At 42.1% G+C, this 19,272-nt stretch overlaps 1 protein-coding gene across 1 annotated transcript in view; it reads right to left on the minus strand.

Moving 5' to 3' along the window:
* SYT10 (synaptotagmin 10) overlaps positions 1 to 19,272 on the minus strand; it is a 330,714-nt gene that overhangs the window by 95,635 nt on the left and 215,807 nt on the right. Inside the window, exon 5 of the mRNA XM_078654653.1 lies at positions 4,022 to 4,193. Coding sequence (XP_078510779.1) covers positions 4,022 to 4,193 — 172 coding nt within the window. The remainder of the gene's footprint in view (positions 1 to 4,021; positions 4,194 to 19,272) is intronic.

Consider the following 19,272-nt stretch of genomic DNA (forward strand, 5'->3'; position numbering starts at 1 on the left):
TCCACGACGCAGGGATCCGAGGCAAAGCACTTGGCTGGACCACCTCCTTCCTCTCCAGCAGAACGCAGTGCGTCCGCCTCCCCCTTCCGATCCGAAGCCACCAAGATCATTTGCGGCGTACCCCAAGAATCCTCCCTCAGCCCGACGTTGTTCAACATCTACATGGCCCGGCTTGCCCACGTCGCCAGACTGAACAATCTCAACATCATCTCCTACGCCGACGACACACAACTGATCCTCTCGCTCACCAAGGAACCTCTCACACCCAAAACCAACCACGACAAAGGAATGGAAGCCGTCGCCGAATGGATGAAGAACAGCCGCCTAAAGCTGAACTCGGACAAGACGGAGGTCGTCATCCTCCGCTCCACCCCCTCTGCCTGGGACAACTCCTGGTGGCCGACCGCCCTGGGAGCAGCACCAACACCCACCGACCACGCACGCAACCTGGGATTCATCCTCGATTCAACACTCTCCATGACCAAGCAAGTCAACGCCATCTCATCCTCCTGTTTCAACACCCTCCACATGCTCCGAAAGATCTACAGGTGGATCCCCACCGACACTAGAAGAATGGTCAACCAGGCCCTCATCAGCAGCAGACTGGACTACGGAAATGCCCTCTATGCGATTCCATGTTAAAGTAACTAATGGCATTATGAACCAGTAAGGTTATATCGCAGAATAACGCACCGGTGCATGCACGCACTACATTTCATACAGCGCATTGGTTCATGGTCATCTTGTTTAAGCAAAAAGTTGTATGATGAATCATGAATGAGTATGAGTACGATGATAATGTAACTTTGTCAGCATGCCCGATCTAATAAAGACACAGCGCTTTGATGTACACCCAAACTACATTTCCCGACACACTTTACGGGGCGCGTCGTGATGATGTCAAGCGTACCCTCCACGCCGGGACCGGAAAGTGATTTGTTTACCGTCGGCACACCGGATCGTCACCTCCCCAAGAAACAGCCCAGAGGGACGACTGGTGTACCAACGGAGAGGTGAGAGGTCCCTTAACTCCCTCCGAGCGGCGTTAGCATTGTGTCAAAGGCGACCACGATTGCCAGATGGTGGTAGTGGTTGATAAGGGATACGGGTAATCATTATTGCGCATACCGCTCGGGGTGTTGTCTGTTGTTTTTCAGTTACCAGCAATTGATGCATTCGTGATCAGTGTTACGATTTCATCACTGGTTCGAAGCGTGTATTAAATACACGTGATGAGTCTTGTGAGAGGCAGATTAACGCTCGATGTGACACGTGATGAACGGGCGATGCATGGTCGTTTTTAAGGGAGACTCTCCCATAGTTGAGCATCTTTTCTTTCCTTCTATTAGAGCGGTGCACCCAGTACCTGAGCTGGCGCCAGGTGAGGTGGGGCTTTTCCCTCCGGCCTAATTAGGTGAGTGAACATCACGAAATGGGATACAGGGTATACTACATGACCCATATATGGCTGGCACTCAGGGGCCAGCATGATTAACAAATCTAAACTAACTGTTAAGTCTAGCACAATGTTTAAGGTATTGACTGTGCTCTGTTGGTTCTCTTTTTATGTATCTGGATCCACCCCTGCTGATTGTTATGGTCTGAAGTCAGGAGGATGAATACATATTACACTTCTCAGGTGATATGATTTCTTTTTATATGTATAGCAGTAGCATTAATGGTCCTGAGGAAGCAGCAGGAGACCATTTGGCTCAGTTTGTCTGCAGAAACATGTCGACCTTAGATTCTCTTTAGTGGTTATTTGTTACACTACTATTTGCACTGTTTTTATTGATTTGGGAGTGACGGGGTGCAGAATACATATAATTTTCCCCACCACTATCCAATTTTAGAGCATCATTCACTTTTTCACTTTCACTTGAGTTAGCACTGCTATTCAGTTCCTTGAGAGACACATTCATTTACACTTTTAGCCTTCTATTCGTTTCACACACCAGTTTAGGTACCTGATATCTGCCGATCTGGTGTGGGTGAGGGTACCCTCAAAACTTGAGAGTACCCAGATGATGAAGGGCGGTCTCGATGGTGACTGATGGGAACTCTTTCGCATTTGAGGAGTCTCTCCCAGCAAGATCTTTTTTGCTTTTGAACACACGGTTTTGTACAGATACATGATTGAGTTAGTCTGATGACCCACTGCTGTTTTTTGTGACATGAGGAAGAAAACAATGTCTGGTGTCCAGCTGGCCCCACTGCTCACCTTTGGGAACCACACAGGGTGTAGACCTGAAATCGCCTGACCGACGCCATTTTGAAGATATGCGACATCACCCACTCTGTGATATTGGGCAAATATAGCAGGGACCAGGAGCGCGAGTATAGGTAAAATGAATGACCTCTGCAAGATGGCCACCATAGCTTGGGAAGGGAGCAGGCCCATTTCTATTTCCATGATCAGCAGATCCTCTAAACCTGGGAAAGGAGCAGGCCAATTTCTATTTCCATGCTCAGCCGAACCTCCTGATCAGGGAAGGGGGCGCCATCTTTGGGATCAGAAGTAGGAGGATGACATGGCTGTCTAATAATAGCAGGAGGCCATAAACATCCAAAATGGGCGCTCACGAATGTACCCTTCAGCCCAAAAGGAGTCCCAATGATAGACTCGGCTCATGTGGCAGCCACAAATCAGATACGTGTAACACCCATAAAGCCGGCATTACCTTCGAGCTCTGTGGTTTTGTTGTTGCTTTGCACCACACAGCGGACAGACCCGCCGGTCGGAAGCTGGTGTGAGGTTGCTAGCACCTTGCAGTTTTCTTCGGCATTTCAGGAAGCCCGATTAGCAGCTCCAAATCTCCTGCAAAGATTATGGCAGTGGCCTATTCCCCCTCACCTCACAGGACTGGATTGTGTGCCGATCGCACTCTCTGCCTTACTGCGACTCCATCAACTGGTCGCCTTTTCAAAATTGGCCACCACTCACCACACGGACTTCTGCGACGGCTCCATAATGGAATGTGATGTAATGGAATACGTTGTAAAGGTAGTTTCTGAAAATGCGATATAATGGCATGCTATGTAAAATAATGTGTTGTAAAGGATGTTGCAAAGTGAAAACTGCGTTGTAAAGGCATGCATTGTCAATGCATCTGTTGTAACATCATACATTCGGCAAAAACACATAAATGAGCCCCTCCATGTTACAAACTAACACCCATTGCAGTTACCCACCCTATCCCAATCCATTCCCCATGCCGCATACATTTACACAGTTCTGAACTGAAACTGGATCTGAAAACAACGTATGGAGCATGCCGATAGCCTCACATTGAACGGCTTATTGTTGCTGTTTGTTGAGTATATCCATTGGTAGTACTTAAAGTGTAACAGAAGACATGGGTCTAAGGCACGTTCCTAAAGTGTAGGTTTCCTTCTATCAGTTCTATTTCTAGAGACAAGGCTTACTTTAAACTAAGGCCAAAGACTCCTCTAAGAATGGCAAGTTGCTCCATCTCTCTGGAAGGATAAGGGTCAGGCATGAGCAGAAGACAACTTTTCTCATCCTGTCAGTACTTCCCAGGAAGAATGGAGTGACAAAGAGATCTATTTGCCTACCAACAGATAACCCCTAAGTTCCCTCGTGGATGTAAAATGACAGTAAATGAACTAGAGTAATAGTTTGCTGTGGCCTCCTGAACCACCCCCACCCCATCACAAAGGTTCAGGCCTCGAGGTGTCACGAGCCCCCAAATCGAATGTACTCTACTGGAACGGCCTCCATCCATGAGGATGTTTTAGCAGAATCTTCAAGTAGCTGAAAAAACAAATTCTGCTTATCTTGCAGGAGGCACAATTGTCTTTCTACAGCATAGAAAGAAACACACGAAAAGGTAGATATCTAACACTTATGCATTTAGGAAAAAAGGTAGTTTAAGTTCATCAGCTCCATTATTTGCTGCACACTCTCAGTCATCAAATCCACTCGGACACTAAAGAAGACATACTTTTATATCCTGATATATACACAGTTTTGTCTTTGTACACTTTTGTTTTTACTCACCGATCATAGTCCATCACTGCAATAGAGAGGCTCACTTGATCCATGTTCTCAGGGGGGATATCAAAGATGATGGCCTCATTGTAAACTGGATTTAATGTACTTTTCTTTGTAGTAGTTTTGCGCTTTTTCAGTCTCCGGCCATCGCACATCAGTGAGACTTTAACATAAGGATCTAGACGAGAAAAAGTGCTAGTCATTAGACCATTTGTAAAGCCATGTCAATTTAGCTATATATATTTGGTTTAGATATTTTGTTATTTAATATATTTAAAACAAATGGTGCTACTATTCTGCCCTTCAAACCTCTATCTTTCCCTAACTTAATGTAACTACACATCCATTGAATCTTTTATGACGTTTGCTTCAGGGGTTGGAGTAGGCATTCACAGCAAATGCAGCTGCAGTTTGACTAACTTACTGCATCCCCCCGAAAAACCTCTTACAAAAATTTCAGGAATTAGGTTGTGAAAACATCAAGATGGGAAATTGCTTTTGAGCTGTGATGTTTTATGCCGATGTCATGAGAATGTGGGCTGTAGCGCCTCAGTTTGTGGTATTTAAGCATTGCGTTTGACTCTATGGAACAAACAGAGAATAGTAAATAGCCTTGTATCGATAGAGAAGACTCCTGACAGACTCAGTAGAATAGTGCCATAATGTAAGTTCGTGTATTGTACAAAACCGAATTAAATTGACTTTGAACTGTACTCGAACTATCTATCTCTGTTTTATTTTTAAATAGATCTTTGCACAGAACCAGGGAACCTGTTCTTTTAATCAACTGCGCAACTCGGAACCAGAAGACAGAGCTAATTGCTCATTTTAAATGTGACTAGTAGCAGCACCCGTACTTCAGAGGGGCCGCTACACCACGCCCACAGCGTCGATCAGCGTCACTCAGACGCTACTTAGGAGCAGGCTGGAGCATGCGTACAGCGGGCATGGGCGTCCCAAAGGCAAGCCCGTCTGCGCCCGTCCGCGCTCCGTCCGCGCTCAGCGCCAGCCATGCTGCCAGTTTTAGTATTATCCAACAAGAAAGACTCCGCTACACATATGAAGAACTAATGCTTATCGAGAAGCAGACCATCCCAATGCTGGAAAGCTCTACTGAGAACCATAATAGTAAACAAGATTCTAAGGCTAGATGAACCTGTGGCCTGTTGAATGCTAGATCTCTTACCAAACATGCAGTAGAAATTAACACACTGCTTGACACTGGGAAGTTTGTCGCACTGTTCATCACTGAAACTTGGTCCACAGGAGACTCACTCTCTGACTTAGATAAAGCCTGCCCAGAGGGGTTCAAAGGGTTCCTCAACCCTCGAGCTGGTAAAAAGGGCAGGGGCTTAGGCATTCTCCAGAGGGATAACTTGGATTTTAACATCTTCCCGATAGATGAAGTAGAGGGAATAGAACTGCTTGGATTTCAGGTAAAGGCTAGGAAAGAAAACATAGCCACAGGAGTTCTCTGTTACAGGCCACCCACGGCTCTATCTTCTGCCCTTCCCTCCTTCCTACACAATATCTCTAACCTGTGGATTACGCACAATAATTTCTTTCTGTTGGGAGACTTTAACTTCTAGGCAGAAGAAAGCCTGTCGGCAACATATAAGGAACTGCATCGTACCTGCAAAACAATCGGCCTTAAACAGCAGGTCTCTGGCCCCACACACCTAGCGGGCCACACCCTGGACCTCATATTCTCCCCTGAAAATCTTACCTCGGTGGATGAAACCACTCCTCTCTGCTGGACTGACCACTCACTGGAAGAGGTGTGGCGCAGCAGCCAGGGTGCTTGACTCCTGACTACAGGCTTCACGGTTCGATCCCTGGCTCTGGTGACAAGTTAGCCCAGCACCATGTGACTCTGGGCAATAGCTTGGTTAATCTTCCTGATGGTCCCCAGCGCTGGGACACCACTTTGGAGGTGGCTGTGCGCTTTACAAATACTGGTATTTCATTTACTTTACTTTTCACCTGCAACTGGCTAAAAGCTTTTCCCTCGCCAAGCCAGTAGCAAACTCAGTAGAAGGTAGAGCGTGGAATAAGCTCCCCGAAATCAAAACCAAACCCTTATCAAGAACTTATATTTTTCACCAACAGACTCAGTGAACTATAAAAGACTCGAAAGGGAAATTATAAAAAGTTTAGATGAAACCATACCCCTGACCACCCTAAAGAATCGAAAAAAGCTCTGAGCCCCTAGGTACGACCTCACACTGAAAAATGCCAAACTTAATTGTAGGCAAATGGAGAGGAAATGGAGGCGTCACTACCTTGAGGGAGGAAACCTTATTCTAAGAAAAGCGCTGAGTGAGTATAACAACAAATTAAGGAAAGCTAGAGCAAACTACTTCTATGAGCAGATCACTGCGGCCCCTAACAAAGCATGGAAAACCTTTGAAATCCTTAAAGAATTCACTGATCCATCCCGAGATCAAACAATCACAGATACTATGTGACAATCTGTTGGAATACTTTCACAGTAAAATCACAAGTATTCTGGAAGGGATCAATAAATCAAAAACAGTCAGACACTCTAGTGCACATCCCCACAGCCCCGCTCAACTGAAACTGTCTCCCGCCACCCCTTCAGATCTTTTCCCTGCCAAGTTGCCATCTGTGACACTCACTAGACTGGATCCTATCTCCAGCGAATCCTTTAAAACCCTGTAGAGGGCTATTAAATCAGGATCTCTACTGGACCCCATTCTCCCAAAGCAGTGGTTAATATGGGAAGAAGAGTTGGCAGGTCCCCTTCGACAACTCAGCAATCACTCTACTGAAACCAAGAGGGTACCCGACTGTAGGAAGAAAGCCATAGTCAAGATACTGTTAAAAAAGCTCTTTCTGATCCAGCTGATCTGGCTAACTTTAGATCTATTTCCCTCCTCCCTTTTCTTATAAAAATCCTGGTAAGTTATATAAGTTCACTATTGTCACCACTCCTAGAGGACTCTGCAGGGCTTGAGGAAGAGCAATTTGGATTCCGTCCTGGTCATGGAACCGAGACCGCCCTTATCTGCGCTACCAATGAATTACAAAGGACTACCAACAACGGACAATCGTCGTCCTTGTCCTTCTAGATTTATAGGCTGTGTTTTACACGGTGAATCATCACTCTCTCATGTCCAGGCTTTCGGCAGTGGGTGTGGGGGACCAATGTTAAATTGGTTAAAGTCATACCTGTCCAATTGCTATCAAGCTGGATCTCTTCCCCGGTTTCTTTCCAAATTCAGAAAAACAACACATTGTGTCCCCCAGGGCTCTGCTCTCAGCCCTATCTTATTTAGTATCTACATTAAACTCTGCTCTCACTCATAAAAACCTACAATATTAAACTAATCAACTACGCAGGTGACACCCAATTGATTCTTATTTAGAAAACAATAGTCCTAAGTAAACATTAATATTTAGAAAAAGTGGATATAGACCTTGTTGGGTGCTATATATATTCAAGGCCCAGCCAGACAGAGAATTTTTATTGTGACAATGTTTCAAATTTAGTTAGGCATATACGAAAAAGCATTACAACGGGACTCAGTCCTGCACCCGACACAAGGAGGGAAGTGGGGGAAAACGAATTAACAAATAGACAGTTAAACAAACGAAGTTACAGGCAAAAACTAAGAGCTGTGGTAGCTTGCATTTCGTATTCAATAAAACAAGCTTAGCCAAATAGTGACCACAATAATTACACACAATGGACCAAAGTGGTACTATTTTGAAATGTCGAAGACATTTCGATCCCAAGCTCATTAATTAGAGGGATCATCATCAGGACTAGAAAATAACAATTGCCTGGTGTATACAATTAACGACTGTTGGGATAAAAAACAGGGAAACAAAGGACAGTGACCTGTCAGAATCACCGGAAACGAAAAGTTTTCAGCATGTCAACAACTGTTTTAGAGTGCACATTTCAAGTGACTTAAGGCGAGCAAGTAAAACAGAATAAAACATAGGGACGGCTAATGTTTATCTGTGAGTGACGTGAAAAGAGAGGTTCATTATAAATCAAGCACATAGTGATGTAGCGGTGAACCATGACATGGAATGCTCATTAGTGAATATTTGCATAACTGTGGAGATTGGAGTGGCACAGAGATCGATAGTTATGAGAGTTGAACGTGCACGGTGGAATAGCTTTATCAAGTGACAAGGATATTACAACGCATTGGGAGGTATTGCTTATCAGGATTGCGTGTACATGCAATACCCGGTGATTAGGGCGTAGTGGATTGTCTAATAATTCTAGATGCGAAGCTAGTGCAAGGCGTAGAATATATTTTGTGTGGCATGCCCGGCGCGTGATTAATAATGGGCAACCGCCGAGGGGCTTACCACAATAATGGTGGTTATGGCACGTTGAGTTAACGATTGGCAGTGTCTCAGAGCTACTGAGACCGGTGTTGGTCGTCAATTGATATGAGTCGCTGAAAGAAGAGTATGCATTAGTGGTCAGTAGCGAGCGCACAATTGTGATTAGATAAAAGTGGTACATAAAACGCATACCTCTCACAATCTTCTTATCCTAATTTTTACAGTGGGGGGAGCGAGGCTCCTGTCAAGGCTGAAGCACTTGGTTAGTGCGAGGCAGGATTGGGTTCCAAGTTATCCTTAGTGAGGGAGGGGCTGTCTTGAAGCTCGGCATTAATGGAGCTGAAGGGGTGAAAGAGGGGGAGGAGGGTCTGATTAGCCAGCCGGGGCATTACAGCGGATTGACAAACTACGAATTACATGAAGGTGCCCCGGGGATCGAGCCCTGTTTCGGATCGGTTCTCTTACCTCCAATGAGCACAGCAGCGATGTGCTGTTGGTTCCCCAGCACGATGGCAGGAACTATTGGATAGGGGAACCACGCTCGTTTTAATAGTGTGTTCATTGGCGCCATCTTGGATGAATCAGCAGATAAGGAGCGAAGAAAGACTATGTTGGTCTGTTTGGGGAGTCACCAGAGGGAAGACTAAGGTGTAATCTATCCAGATTTTGCACAGAAATAAGATATGGGTGTTTGCAAACGGGAGCAGAGGTTGAATTAGTGTGATAAAATGTACGATTCAGGGAGGGTAGAGAAGAAAGAAAGGGAAATGTGAACCCGGTGCTTGGTGAGGGTAAATGAGCATGAGTGAGCATACATATTACATATTTAAAATTACTTTACAACACATTATGTACATTTCTTAATGCATAGGGTTAAACAGGAAAGCATGTTATGTACATTTTTTTATGCTTACGAATAAAACAGAAAAGCGTGTGAGGATCATGTTACCATTCCAGTGGATGCCTTTATGATTCAATTAATTACCTAAAAACACATTTTAAGACTGTAAGAATTTACCACCATTGAAGTTCATCACTAGGTTTACTGTTTCAAGTTCATAGTAAGGTAGTCCAATCTTCGGTTCTATTCAGGACATTCCTGATGGTGTTAAAAGGAATTATTGATTTCAGTTCTTCTCGATTGAGTAGTTGGGCCATGTTACCTCCTCTTTGTGGGAGTTTTAGTACTTTGAAGATTGTCCAGCGAATATCATCTTCGTCATGGTTGGCCTGTGTGAAATGATCCAACTGTGGTGTGTTGGGTGTTTTGCACCTGATCCGACTTCGGTGCTGAACAATCCTTGTTTTTATTTTCTGAGTTGTCTGGCCAATATACATTTGAGTGCAGGGACATTGTATTAATAAATTCCATTGCAAGTATTGCAGTTCGAGAAGGCACGACAATTAACTGTGCTGTTATTAAAAGTGAAACATTTACCTTCAATCGTGAATTCGCAGACATTGCAACCGCCACATTTAGATTGTCCCAAAATGGGGGTCAGACCCCAGACAGAATCGAGTGTTGTGTGGGGGATGGGGGTGGGCAAGGCTGCTCTGACAAAATGATCTTTTAGGTTCCGGCTTTTGCGAAAGGCAAATAGTGGTCTCTCGATGTTTAAGCTGCCCGCATTTATGATTGGCCAGTGTTGGATTATAAATTTGCGTATTTTATTCGACACTGGTGAAAAGGTGGTAACGCATTCGATTCTTTCTAGTTCACTTTTGGGTTTAGGAGTCAGAAGAACATCGCGCGGGGAATACCATGCCCGTTTGGCTGAGAGGGTGGATGCCTCTGTAAAGTAGTCTTCTTTAGAGGAGCAGTTGCGCCTAATTCTCAGGAATTGAGAATAAGGAAGCGAATCCCTTAGGGCACTAGGGTGATTCCTTGAGTAGCTCAAGAGCGTGTTGCGCTCAGTGGGTTTTCTATAGAGACGCGTGAGCAGTTCTCCTTCAGAGTGAATGATTGTCAAGTCAAGGAAGGCAATGGATGATTTGTCAAAGGTGATGGTGAATGATAGACCAGAGCAGTTATTGTTAAGCCAGTGTAGAAATTGAAGCAAATCAATGATGTCATGTTTCCACCAAATGATAAAAATGTCATCAATGTATCTCCGCCAAAGGCAGATGCCTGGGAAGAAAGGATTTGTAGAGGTGAGGATAGAACCTGTTTCTAATTGATCCATGAACAGGATCACTAGATTTGAGGCAAAAATTTGCGCCGATAGAGGTCCCTTTGATACGTTGGTAGTAGAGGTTGTCACAGGTGAAGAAATTCCTTGTAAGGCAGAGTTCTAAGAGTTGGAGAATGAACAATGTGGGGACATTATGGGGACGTGGTCGGGAGAACAGTATTTTCTGTATTACAAGTAGGGCTGCAGTCTGGGGGGGTGCACAGACATAATATCGACTCCAAAATATCGTTTGGACAGAATATCGAGTTTTAAATATCGTTTGGAGAAAATATCGACAGGACAGAATATCGACAGCCAAAATATCGTTTTTAAGGTAAGTGAAGTAATATCGACTGTAAATAATATCGAAAGTAAAAAATATCGTTTTTTATATAATATGTAATTATTTATAGTGTTTTTATGTTATAATATGTGTGAAAAGTGTCATTTTATGTTATAATTATTTTTAATTAATGTTTTTTTTTAAATTATTGTGTAATTTTATTCTGTAGCGGGTTGTGGGTTTATAGGGGAATAGGGTGGGAAGTGATTTAATTATAATTAATTAAATATGTAAATTTATTAATTGGTAGTAATAATTAATTAATTGGTAATTAAATATTATATGTTAATTATTTAAAATTTAATTGGTAATTAATTTAATTTAATTGATGAATTGCTAATTATGTAAATTAAAATAATGTATTTCCCGTAGCGGGTTGTGGGTTTATAGGGGAATAGGGTGGGAAGTAATTTAATTATTATTTATTAAATATGTAAATGTATTAATTGGTAGTAATATTTAATTAATTGGTAATTAAATAATATGTGTTAATTAATTAAAATGTAATTGGTAATTAATTTAATTTAATTGATTAATTGCTAATTCTGTTAAATTAAAGGGGTATTTTTAGGGTTCAGGGTCAGTTTTTAGTTTTTGGGTAAAGGGGTATTTTTAGGGTTCAGGGTCAGTTTTTAGTTTTTGGGTAAAGGGGTATTTTTAGGGTTCAGGGTCAGTTTTTAGTTTTTGGGTAAAGGGGTATTTTTAGGGTTCAAGGTCAGTTTTTAGTTTTTGGGTAAAGGGGTATTTTTAGGGTTCAGGGTCAGTTTTTAGTTTTTGGGTAAAGGGGTATTTTAAGGGTTCAGGGTCAGTTTTTAGTTTTTGGGTAAAGGGGTATTTTTAGGGTTCAGGGTCAGTTTTTAGTTTTTGGGTAAAGGGGTATTTTAAGGGTTCAGGGTCAGTTTTTAGTTTTTGGGTAAAGGGGCATTTTTAGGGTTCAGGGTCAGTTTTTAGTTTTTGGGTAAAGGGGTATTTTTAGGGTTCAGGGTCAGTTTTTAGTTTTTGGGTAAAGGGGTATTTTTAGGGTTCAGGGTCAGTTTTGGGTTTTTGGGTAAAGGGGTATTTTTAGGGTTCAGGGTCAGTTTTTTGTTTTTGGGTAAAGGGGTATTTTTAGGGTTCAGGGTCAGTTTTTAGTTTTTGGGTAAAGGGGTATTTTTAGGGTTCAGGGTCAGTTTTGGGTTTTTGGGTAAAGGTTTTTTTTAAGGTTCAGGGTCAGTTTTGGGGTACAGGGGTACAGTGTAAAAATAAAGTAAAATTAAATTTACATTAATTTAATTTAATGAAATTAAATTAAATTAAATTATATTTAAATAATTTTAAATAATTTAAATTAAAAAAAATTATTATATACTTAACAATACTTACGTTGTAATGGTAGTGCGTTGTAAAAGTTGCGTTGTAACGTCATATATCCACTGTTGCACTCTTTGCAGTGGGAATAGTAATTTTTACTCTTTTGTATTTGTACGTTAATAATATTGGCTATTATTTAATTAAATTTTGTTACTATATATATATATGTTTTAAGAAATATGATTAAAAAAATATTATTTTTTTACTTTCATTAATTATTTAATTATTAAAAGTTATTTTAAGTATTGTTAATTATATTTTAGTAATAATTTTTTTATATTAATGTAATTAAACATTGTTTTTATTAAAGTCGATATTTTTTACAACAATATTTTTGTTAGCGATATTTTGTACTCGATATTTTTGTACTTACCTGTTTGTACATACAAACTCGATATTTTGGTTGTAGATATTTTCTCGTCGATATTTTGGGTAGTCGATATTTTGGTAGTCGATATTATTTCAGTGATCCGTCTGGGGGTATTAGTATAAAGGGACTCTATGTCCATCGTGCACAATGTATCTGATTCCGGGTTAAATGGGTGATGTTCAATGAGGTTTATCATAGCCATGATATCCCTCACATAGCAGGTGGTTAAAGGCACGAAGTCCTTAATGAAGAAGTCTACGTAGGTGTTGTATTTCTACCTAGGACCCTAATTCGATATTCCCAATTTATGCCCTTTTATGGCTATAATAAATAATATCCTTATAAAGGCATAAGAATCATATCCATATTTAGTCGTAGCCCACACAGTCCAAATTAAGCAAGGCTACTTCCCCAGACTCCTAGAAAGTACAACGCGTTCTTTAAACAAACCAAACCTCCAGCAACCTGGGAATTCCCCATGCTTCTGTTTTGATTTGTCCTTGAACTCCTGCGAGCACTAAGAGAACGGCCAGTTCTTATTAACATCTTTTATTGACGTCTTAAGTCCAACCTTACGTCAAACCCGGCACCTTTCAGGTATAAATATACCAACGTTGCCTTAAGCAAACACACAGTGGTTTGGAGCAGAGCGGCTATCTACTTGCCCGAGAGCCCTGCTCATGCGAGAGCCCACGGACGCCGCCCCTCCCTTTTGACGCACTGAGAGAGACGCTGTCTTTTCTCCTGCCGAGAAATCCAGCTCCGGTGTTTCCAGCCGCCCTTGCGGGTTGCTGGGATATCGAGTCCTGAGAGAGAGATACCAGACCTCCTGCATTCTATTACCTAGGTGTGGAGCTGACTAAACCTTTAAAGAGAATTCTTGATTCAGATTCTTGGCAAAACCAACTTAACTTAAACTGCTACTTACTTACTCCTTCCCACGTATTAGGCTTAGGTCAGGTACACCGGGGTAGGCGTATTTAGAAGCACCAGTTGAGCACGTTAGTCAATGTTTTTATGTATGTATATATTTTATCTATTTTAAAGTATCATATGGCTAAGAAACCATATCAATGCTTTTACAGTATTATTTTATAATACTCCTTTTACTGTACGCACTTTACTTTACTATAAGTATTTCAATTGTGGCAATTCATTTCTCTTGCATGAGAAAGAAGACTGCTCAATAAATAACACCTTCAATCGTGAATTCGCAAACATTGCAACCACCACATTTAGATTGTCCCAAAATTGGGGTCAGACTCCAGACAGAATCGAGTGTTGTGTGGGGGATGGGGGTGGGCAAGGCTGCTCTGACAAAATGATCTTTTAGGTTACGGCTTTTGCGAAAGATAAATAGTGGTCTCTCGATGTTCAAGCTGCCCACATTTATAATTGGCCAGTGTTGGATTATAAATTTGCGTATTTTATTTGACACTGGTGAAAAGGTGGTAACGCATTCGATTCTTTCTAGTTCACTTTTGGGTTTAGGAGTCAGAAGAACATCACCCGTTTGGCTGAGAGGGTGGATGCCTCTGTAAAGTAGTCTTCTATAGAGGAGCAGTTGCGCCTAATTCTCAGGAATTGGAAGCGAATCCCTTAGGGCCCTAGGGTGATTCCTTGAGTAGCTCAAGAGCGTGTTGCGCTCAGTGGGTTTTCTATAGAGACGCGTGAGCAGTTCTCCTTCAGAGTGAATGATTGTCAAGTCAAGGAAGGCAATGGATGATTTGTCAAAGGTGATGGTGAATGATAGACCAGAGCAGTTATTGTTAAGCCAGTGTACAAATTGAAGCAAATCATTGATGTCATGTTTCCACCAAATGATAAAAATGTCATCAATGTATCTCCGCCAAAGGCAGATGCCTGGGAAGAAAGGATTTGTAGAGGTGAGGATAGAACCTGTTTCTAATTGATCCATGAACAGGATCACTAGATTTGGGGCAAAAATTGCACCCATAGAGGTCCCTTTGATATGTTGGTAGTAGAGGTTGTCAAAGGTGAAGAAATTCCTTGTAAGGCAGAGTTCTAAGAGTTGGAGAATGAACAATGTGGGGACATTATGGGGACATGGTCGTGAGACCAGTATTTTCTGTATTACAAGTAGGGCTGCAGTCTGAGGGATATTAGTATAAAGGGACTCTATGTCCATCGTGCACAATGTATCTGATTCCGGGTTAAATGGGTGATGTTCAATGAGGTTTATCATAGCCATGCTATCCCTCACATAGCAGGTGGTTAAAGGCACAAAGTCCTTAATGAAGAAGTCTACGTAGGAACCTAATGGTTCTATGATAGAACCGCAGGCTGAGACGATGGGTCACCCGGAGGGGGTTGGTGGTGTTTTTATGGACTTTAGGCAGGGTGTATATAAACGGTGTTCGGGATGATTTCACATTTAGGAAATAAAATTCATTTTTGTTGAGGAAGCCATGATTGACAGCTTCAGTTGTTATTTTGTGAATAAGGCCCTGGATTTCTTTGGTGGGATTGGCGGACAGTCTTTGGTAGTGTTCAGTATTATCAAGTTGTCGTACAATGTCTGCCTTGTAGGTGTCTCTTTCCTGTAACACTATGCGCCTCCTTTGTCGGCACTTTTTAGTACAAGGGAATCATTTGTTTTGAGTGAATTAATCGCTTGTTTCTCTTTAAGAGAGATATTGTAAGGGATAAACCTTTTTGTGTTCTCTAAGTGTGACAAATCCTTAAGAACCATATTCTCAAAAGTGAGAATCTCAGCAGGAATCATTCCAGCAGTAGGAGAGAATGTTGATGTGGTCGAAAGGGACTGTTTGTGGTGTAATTAGGTGTGGGGTGGAGTTGAAAAAAGGCTTGTAGACGAATTTGTCTAAAGAATCTAAGCAGTTCCGTTTGTAACTCCAAGAAATTGGGTGGGATGGTGGGAACAAACAAGAGCCCTTTCTTTAATAATGAAAGTTCATGCTCTGCCAGTGTGTGCTTTGATAGATTAAAGATGGAGATGACTTTGGTTGATGTCATGATCTCGTTTGGGGGCTCTATCATTGATAGAAATTGTTGCGTGTTTTGCGCTCCCCTGGTGGATTGTACTACCGTTGTCCTTTCTTCACTCGCCCACGTTGTGGCGTATCGTGTTGGCCTCTGCCTAAAACATTGCTGGAGTGGGTACCACCTCGCCTTGCTGTGCCAGAGCCCTCTCCAGGGTCAGAACTGTCTGAGGACTCAGCAGAAGTGTCGGAAAAGCCCACAAGATTTTGGCGCCTATTAAACTGGCCCCAGGGCCTGGTATTATAAGGGTTGGAATAGGATCTGTTGTTGTAAAGATCCTTTTGCAAATATGGATCGGTATTTTCTACGTTGTATGTTTTAATGTCTTTTTTGATTTTATTAGCCTTCTTGTTCTGTTCTAGTCTGTGGCAGTTAGTGATAGTTTTTTCAACTTGTTCCAATAGTTTTTTGCCATCTGCTGTGCTATTTGAGTCCTGAAGCTGTTTTTCAATGTCGGAAATCTCTGTTTCTAATGATTTGAGGGTTTCAGTGGCAATATCTATTCCTAACACTAGCCAGTGTCGGGAACAGGTAGTGCCGATGTAGCTGGAATTTGAGATGTATTTGGGGTTGTCGGTAAAGATACCCGGAATGTTCCTGACTTGTAAGCCAACAGGAATCACTTCTGCTTTAAGGTAGTCCGTAAGCATTAAAATCATGAGTTGTAAACGGACCGGTTTTAGTACTTTCAAGATTTGGAGACACTGCCAATTGTTAACTCAACGTGCCATAACCACCATTATTGTGGTAAGCCCCTCGCCGGTTGCCCATTATTAATCACGCGCCGGGCATGCCACACAAAATATATTCTGACGCCTTGCACTAGCTTCGCATCAAGAATTATTAGACAATCCACTATGCCCTAATCACCAGGTATTGCATGTACACGTAATCCTGATAAGCAATACCTCACAACGCGCTGTAATATCCTCGTCACTTGATAAAGCTATTCCGCCGTGCACGTTCAACTTTCATAACTATCTATCTCTGTGCCACTCCAATCTCCACAGTTATGGAAATATTCGCTAATGAGCATCCCAGTCCTGATGATGATCCCTCTAATTAATGAGCTTGGGATCGAAACGTCGTGGACATTTCAAACTAGTACCACTATGGTCCATTGTGTGTAATTATTGTGGTCACTATTTGGCTAAGCTTGTTTTATTGAATATGAAATGCAAGCTACCACAGCTCTTAGTTTTTGCCTGTAACTCCATTTGTTTAACTTTCTATTTGTTACTTTGTTTTCCCCCCACTTTCCTCCTTGTGTCGGGTACCGGACTGCGTCCCGTTGTAATGTTTTTTCGTATATTCCTGACTACATTTGAAACATTGTCACAATAAAAATTCTCTGTCCGGCTGGGCATTGAATATATATAGCACCCAACAAGGTCTATATCGAATGTTTCTAAATATTAATGTTTACTCAGGACCATTGTTTTCTAAATAATACTTGATACCCGTGGTCCTTAGTTACTTATCAGGTTTCCTTGTTTGTAAATTGAAAACTCAATTGATCCTGTCATTGAACAATAACGAGGAGGATACTATTGGAAACTTTCAAGCATGCATTCTTGATATCCTTGACTGGATGAACTCTAATTCATTGAAAATGAATGGAAATAAAACTGAACTCATTTGCTGCTCCTCCAACAAAATCCCGGTGTCCTTATCACCGAACTTCTGGCCGCTACCCATGGAAAAGCCTTTGGGCAATCCTGTGGCGGTGCGAAACCTGTGTGTGACAATCGACCAAGGATTATCTCTGGAAAATCAAGTGAATAGACTTACCAGGACTTGCTTTGCTCTGATCCAGGCTCTTAGGAAGCTATACCCTCTGCTCGATCTACCAGCCAGATCACCGATTTCTAGAGGGGTAATACTAAGTAGTCTGGACTACTGCAACACCCTGTTGCTAGGAGCCCCTAGTTACCTTCTACAAAAGTTAGAACATATTCAGACCATCACTGCTATACTGACATTGAACAAACGCCGATAGTCATCTGCCACATATGCCTTGAGGGAGCTTCATTAGCTGCCTGTCAAGCAGAAAATAGTCTTTACATCTCTCTGTATTGTTCACAAGGCAAAACAAAACAAAGGACCAATACCTCTCCAAGACAGACTAAAAAAGTACACCCCCGGCAGAAACCTCTGCTCTACTACTGGTACCGATGTCCAGAAGCTCAGGTACACAAACGTCAGACAAGGAGGACGTACCTTTATGGTTAACGCGTCCGGTTCATGGAATGGAGTTCCAGCATCCCTACGATCTCAATCTGATTTACAAAAAATCAGGAAGGCACTGGATACCTGGTTATTTCCCCACTAGTGACAGCTGTTCAGCATTTCATCTGCTGCATCTTACATAATGTTTCAGCGCCAGGATAACATTTTTGGTCACAGTGCGCTCTATAAATAACCCCTTACATTACATTAAATTCAGGTCTGGTTACACTATGATGAATAAAGAAGTATTATAGCAAGCTTCATGTGTGGCATAATCATATACAAGTGCCTGGGCTGGGGTACGACCCTAGAAGCTTGATGGGCAACCAGTGCAATAATCTCACTTCTGGAGTGACATGACTGTGTACTATAACTGTGTTGGTTGCTGTGTCCTTGATTAAATGTATTTTGATGGATTTGTAAGGGATGAACAGTGTATCAAGTGACATCAGTGAGGTCTATTTAATGGCTTAAAAGGGAAGCTTCTTGATTAAAATGAATAAAGATAATAACTGAACATTCTGGATCATTTGGAGTTTGTCCATTAGGTACTCTGGTAAACCCAAATATAGTGCTTTACCATAGTTTAATCTGGAAGTTATTAGCCCCAGGACTACTGTCCTCTTTGTTGAAAAGGATAAAAGTAGCAAGGATTTTTGTAGGGAACTCTTAATCCCAAAACAAATGCCTACCAACACATTTACTTGAGGCCCAAAGGACAGCCGGTTATCAAATTTGATCCACAGATTTTTAACAGAATCTTCTGCTGAATGTTCCTATGAGATCATGGATTTTCCCACATTTGAGTGCTCTCCATTGGCTGCCCATCAGGGATAGAGTCAAATTTAAGGTTCCAGTAAAAGTACATGATGCTCTATATCAATCTGCCCCCTCCTACCGCAAAGCCAGATTTGACTTTCATAAACTCAGTAGACAGCTGAGACGCGCCAACAATTGGTTGGCAGAGATCCCTAGCATCCAGCACGTAAGAGTGGGAGGAAGGTCTATAGCATATATATCTGGATGTGACAGCATGAAATCAGCTCCCTCTGAAGCTGCCAATGATGAGTGAGGTGGCATTGTTTAAGAAGAAACTCAAAACCTGGCTCTTTGTGCAAATTGAACCCTTTTCATATTACGATCTTAATGCTCATGCCGGGACACTCCTTGGAGTAGCTGTGCGTATTACAAATTGCTATCATATCAGTCTTATTGAGAAAGATTGTATTTTTTTACTCAAGATTAAATCTCTATTGAGCACGGAGGGCTTTGTATTGTATTACTACAGATAGGGGCCGATTATGATGGAGGATTTTCCGCATCCTCCGGGCCGGCGGAAGCCACCGCCGGCCCGGAGGATGCGGAAAATCGCCACATTAGGATGGTTAGTGGGTCCTGGTTTCTGTCTGCAGCTTTTCCGACGCGGTTGGCTTACAACCGC

The sequence above is a fragment of the Lissotriton helveticus genome, chromosome 1_1 (assembly GCF_964261635.1).
Source record: "Lissotriton helveticus chromosome 1_1, aLisHel1.1, whole genome shotgun sequence".
NCBI lineage: Eukaryota > Metazoa > Chordata > Amphibia > Caudata > Salamandridae > Lissotriton > Lissotriton helveticus.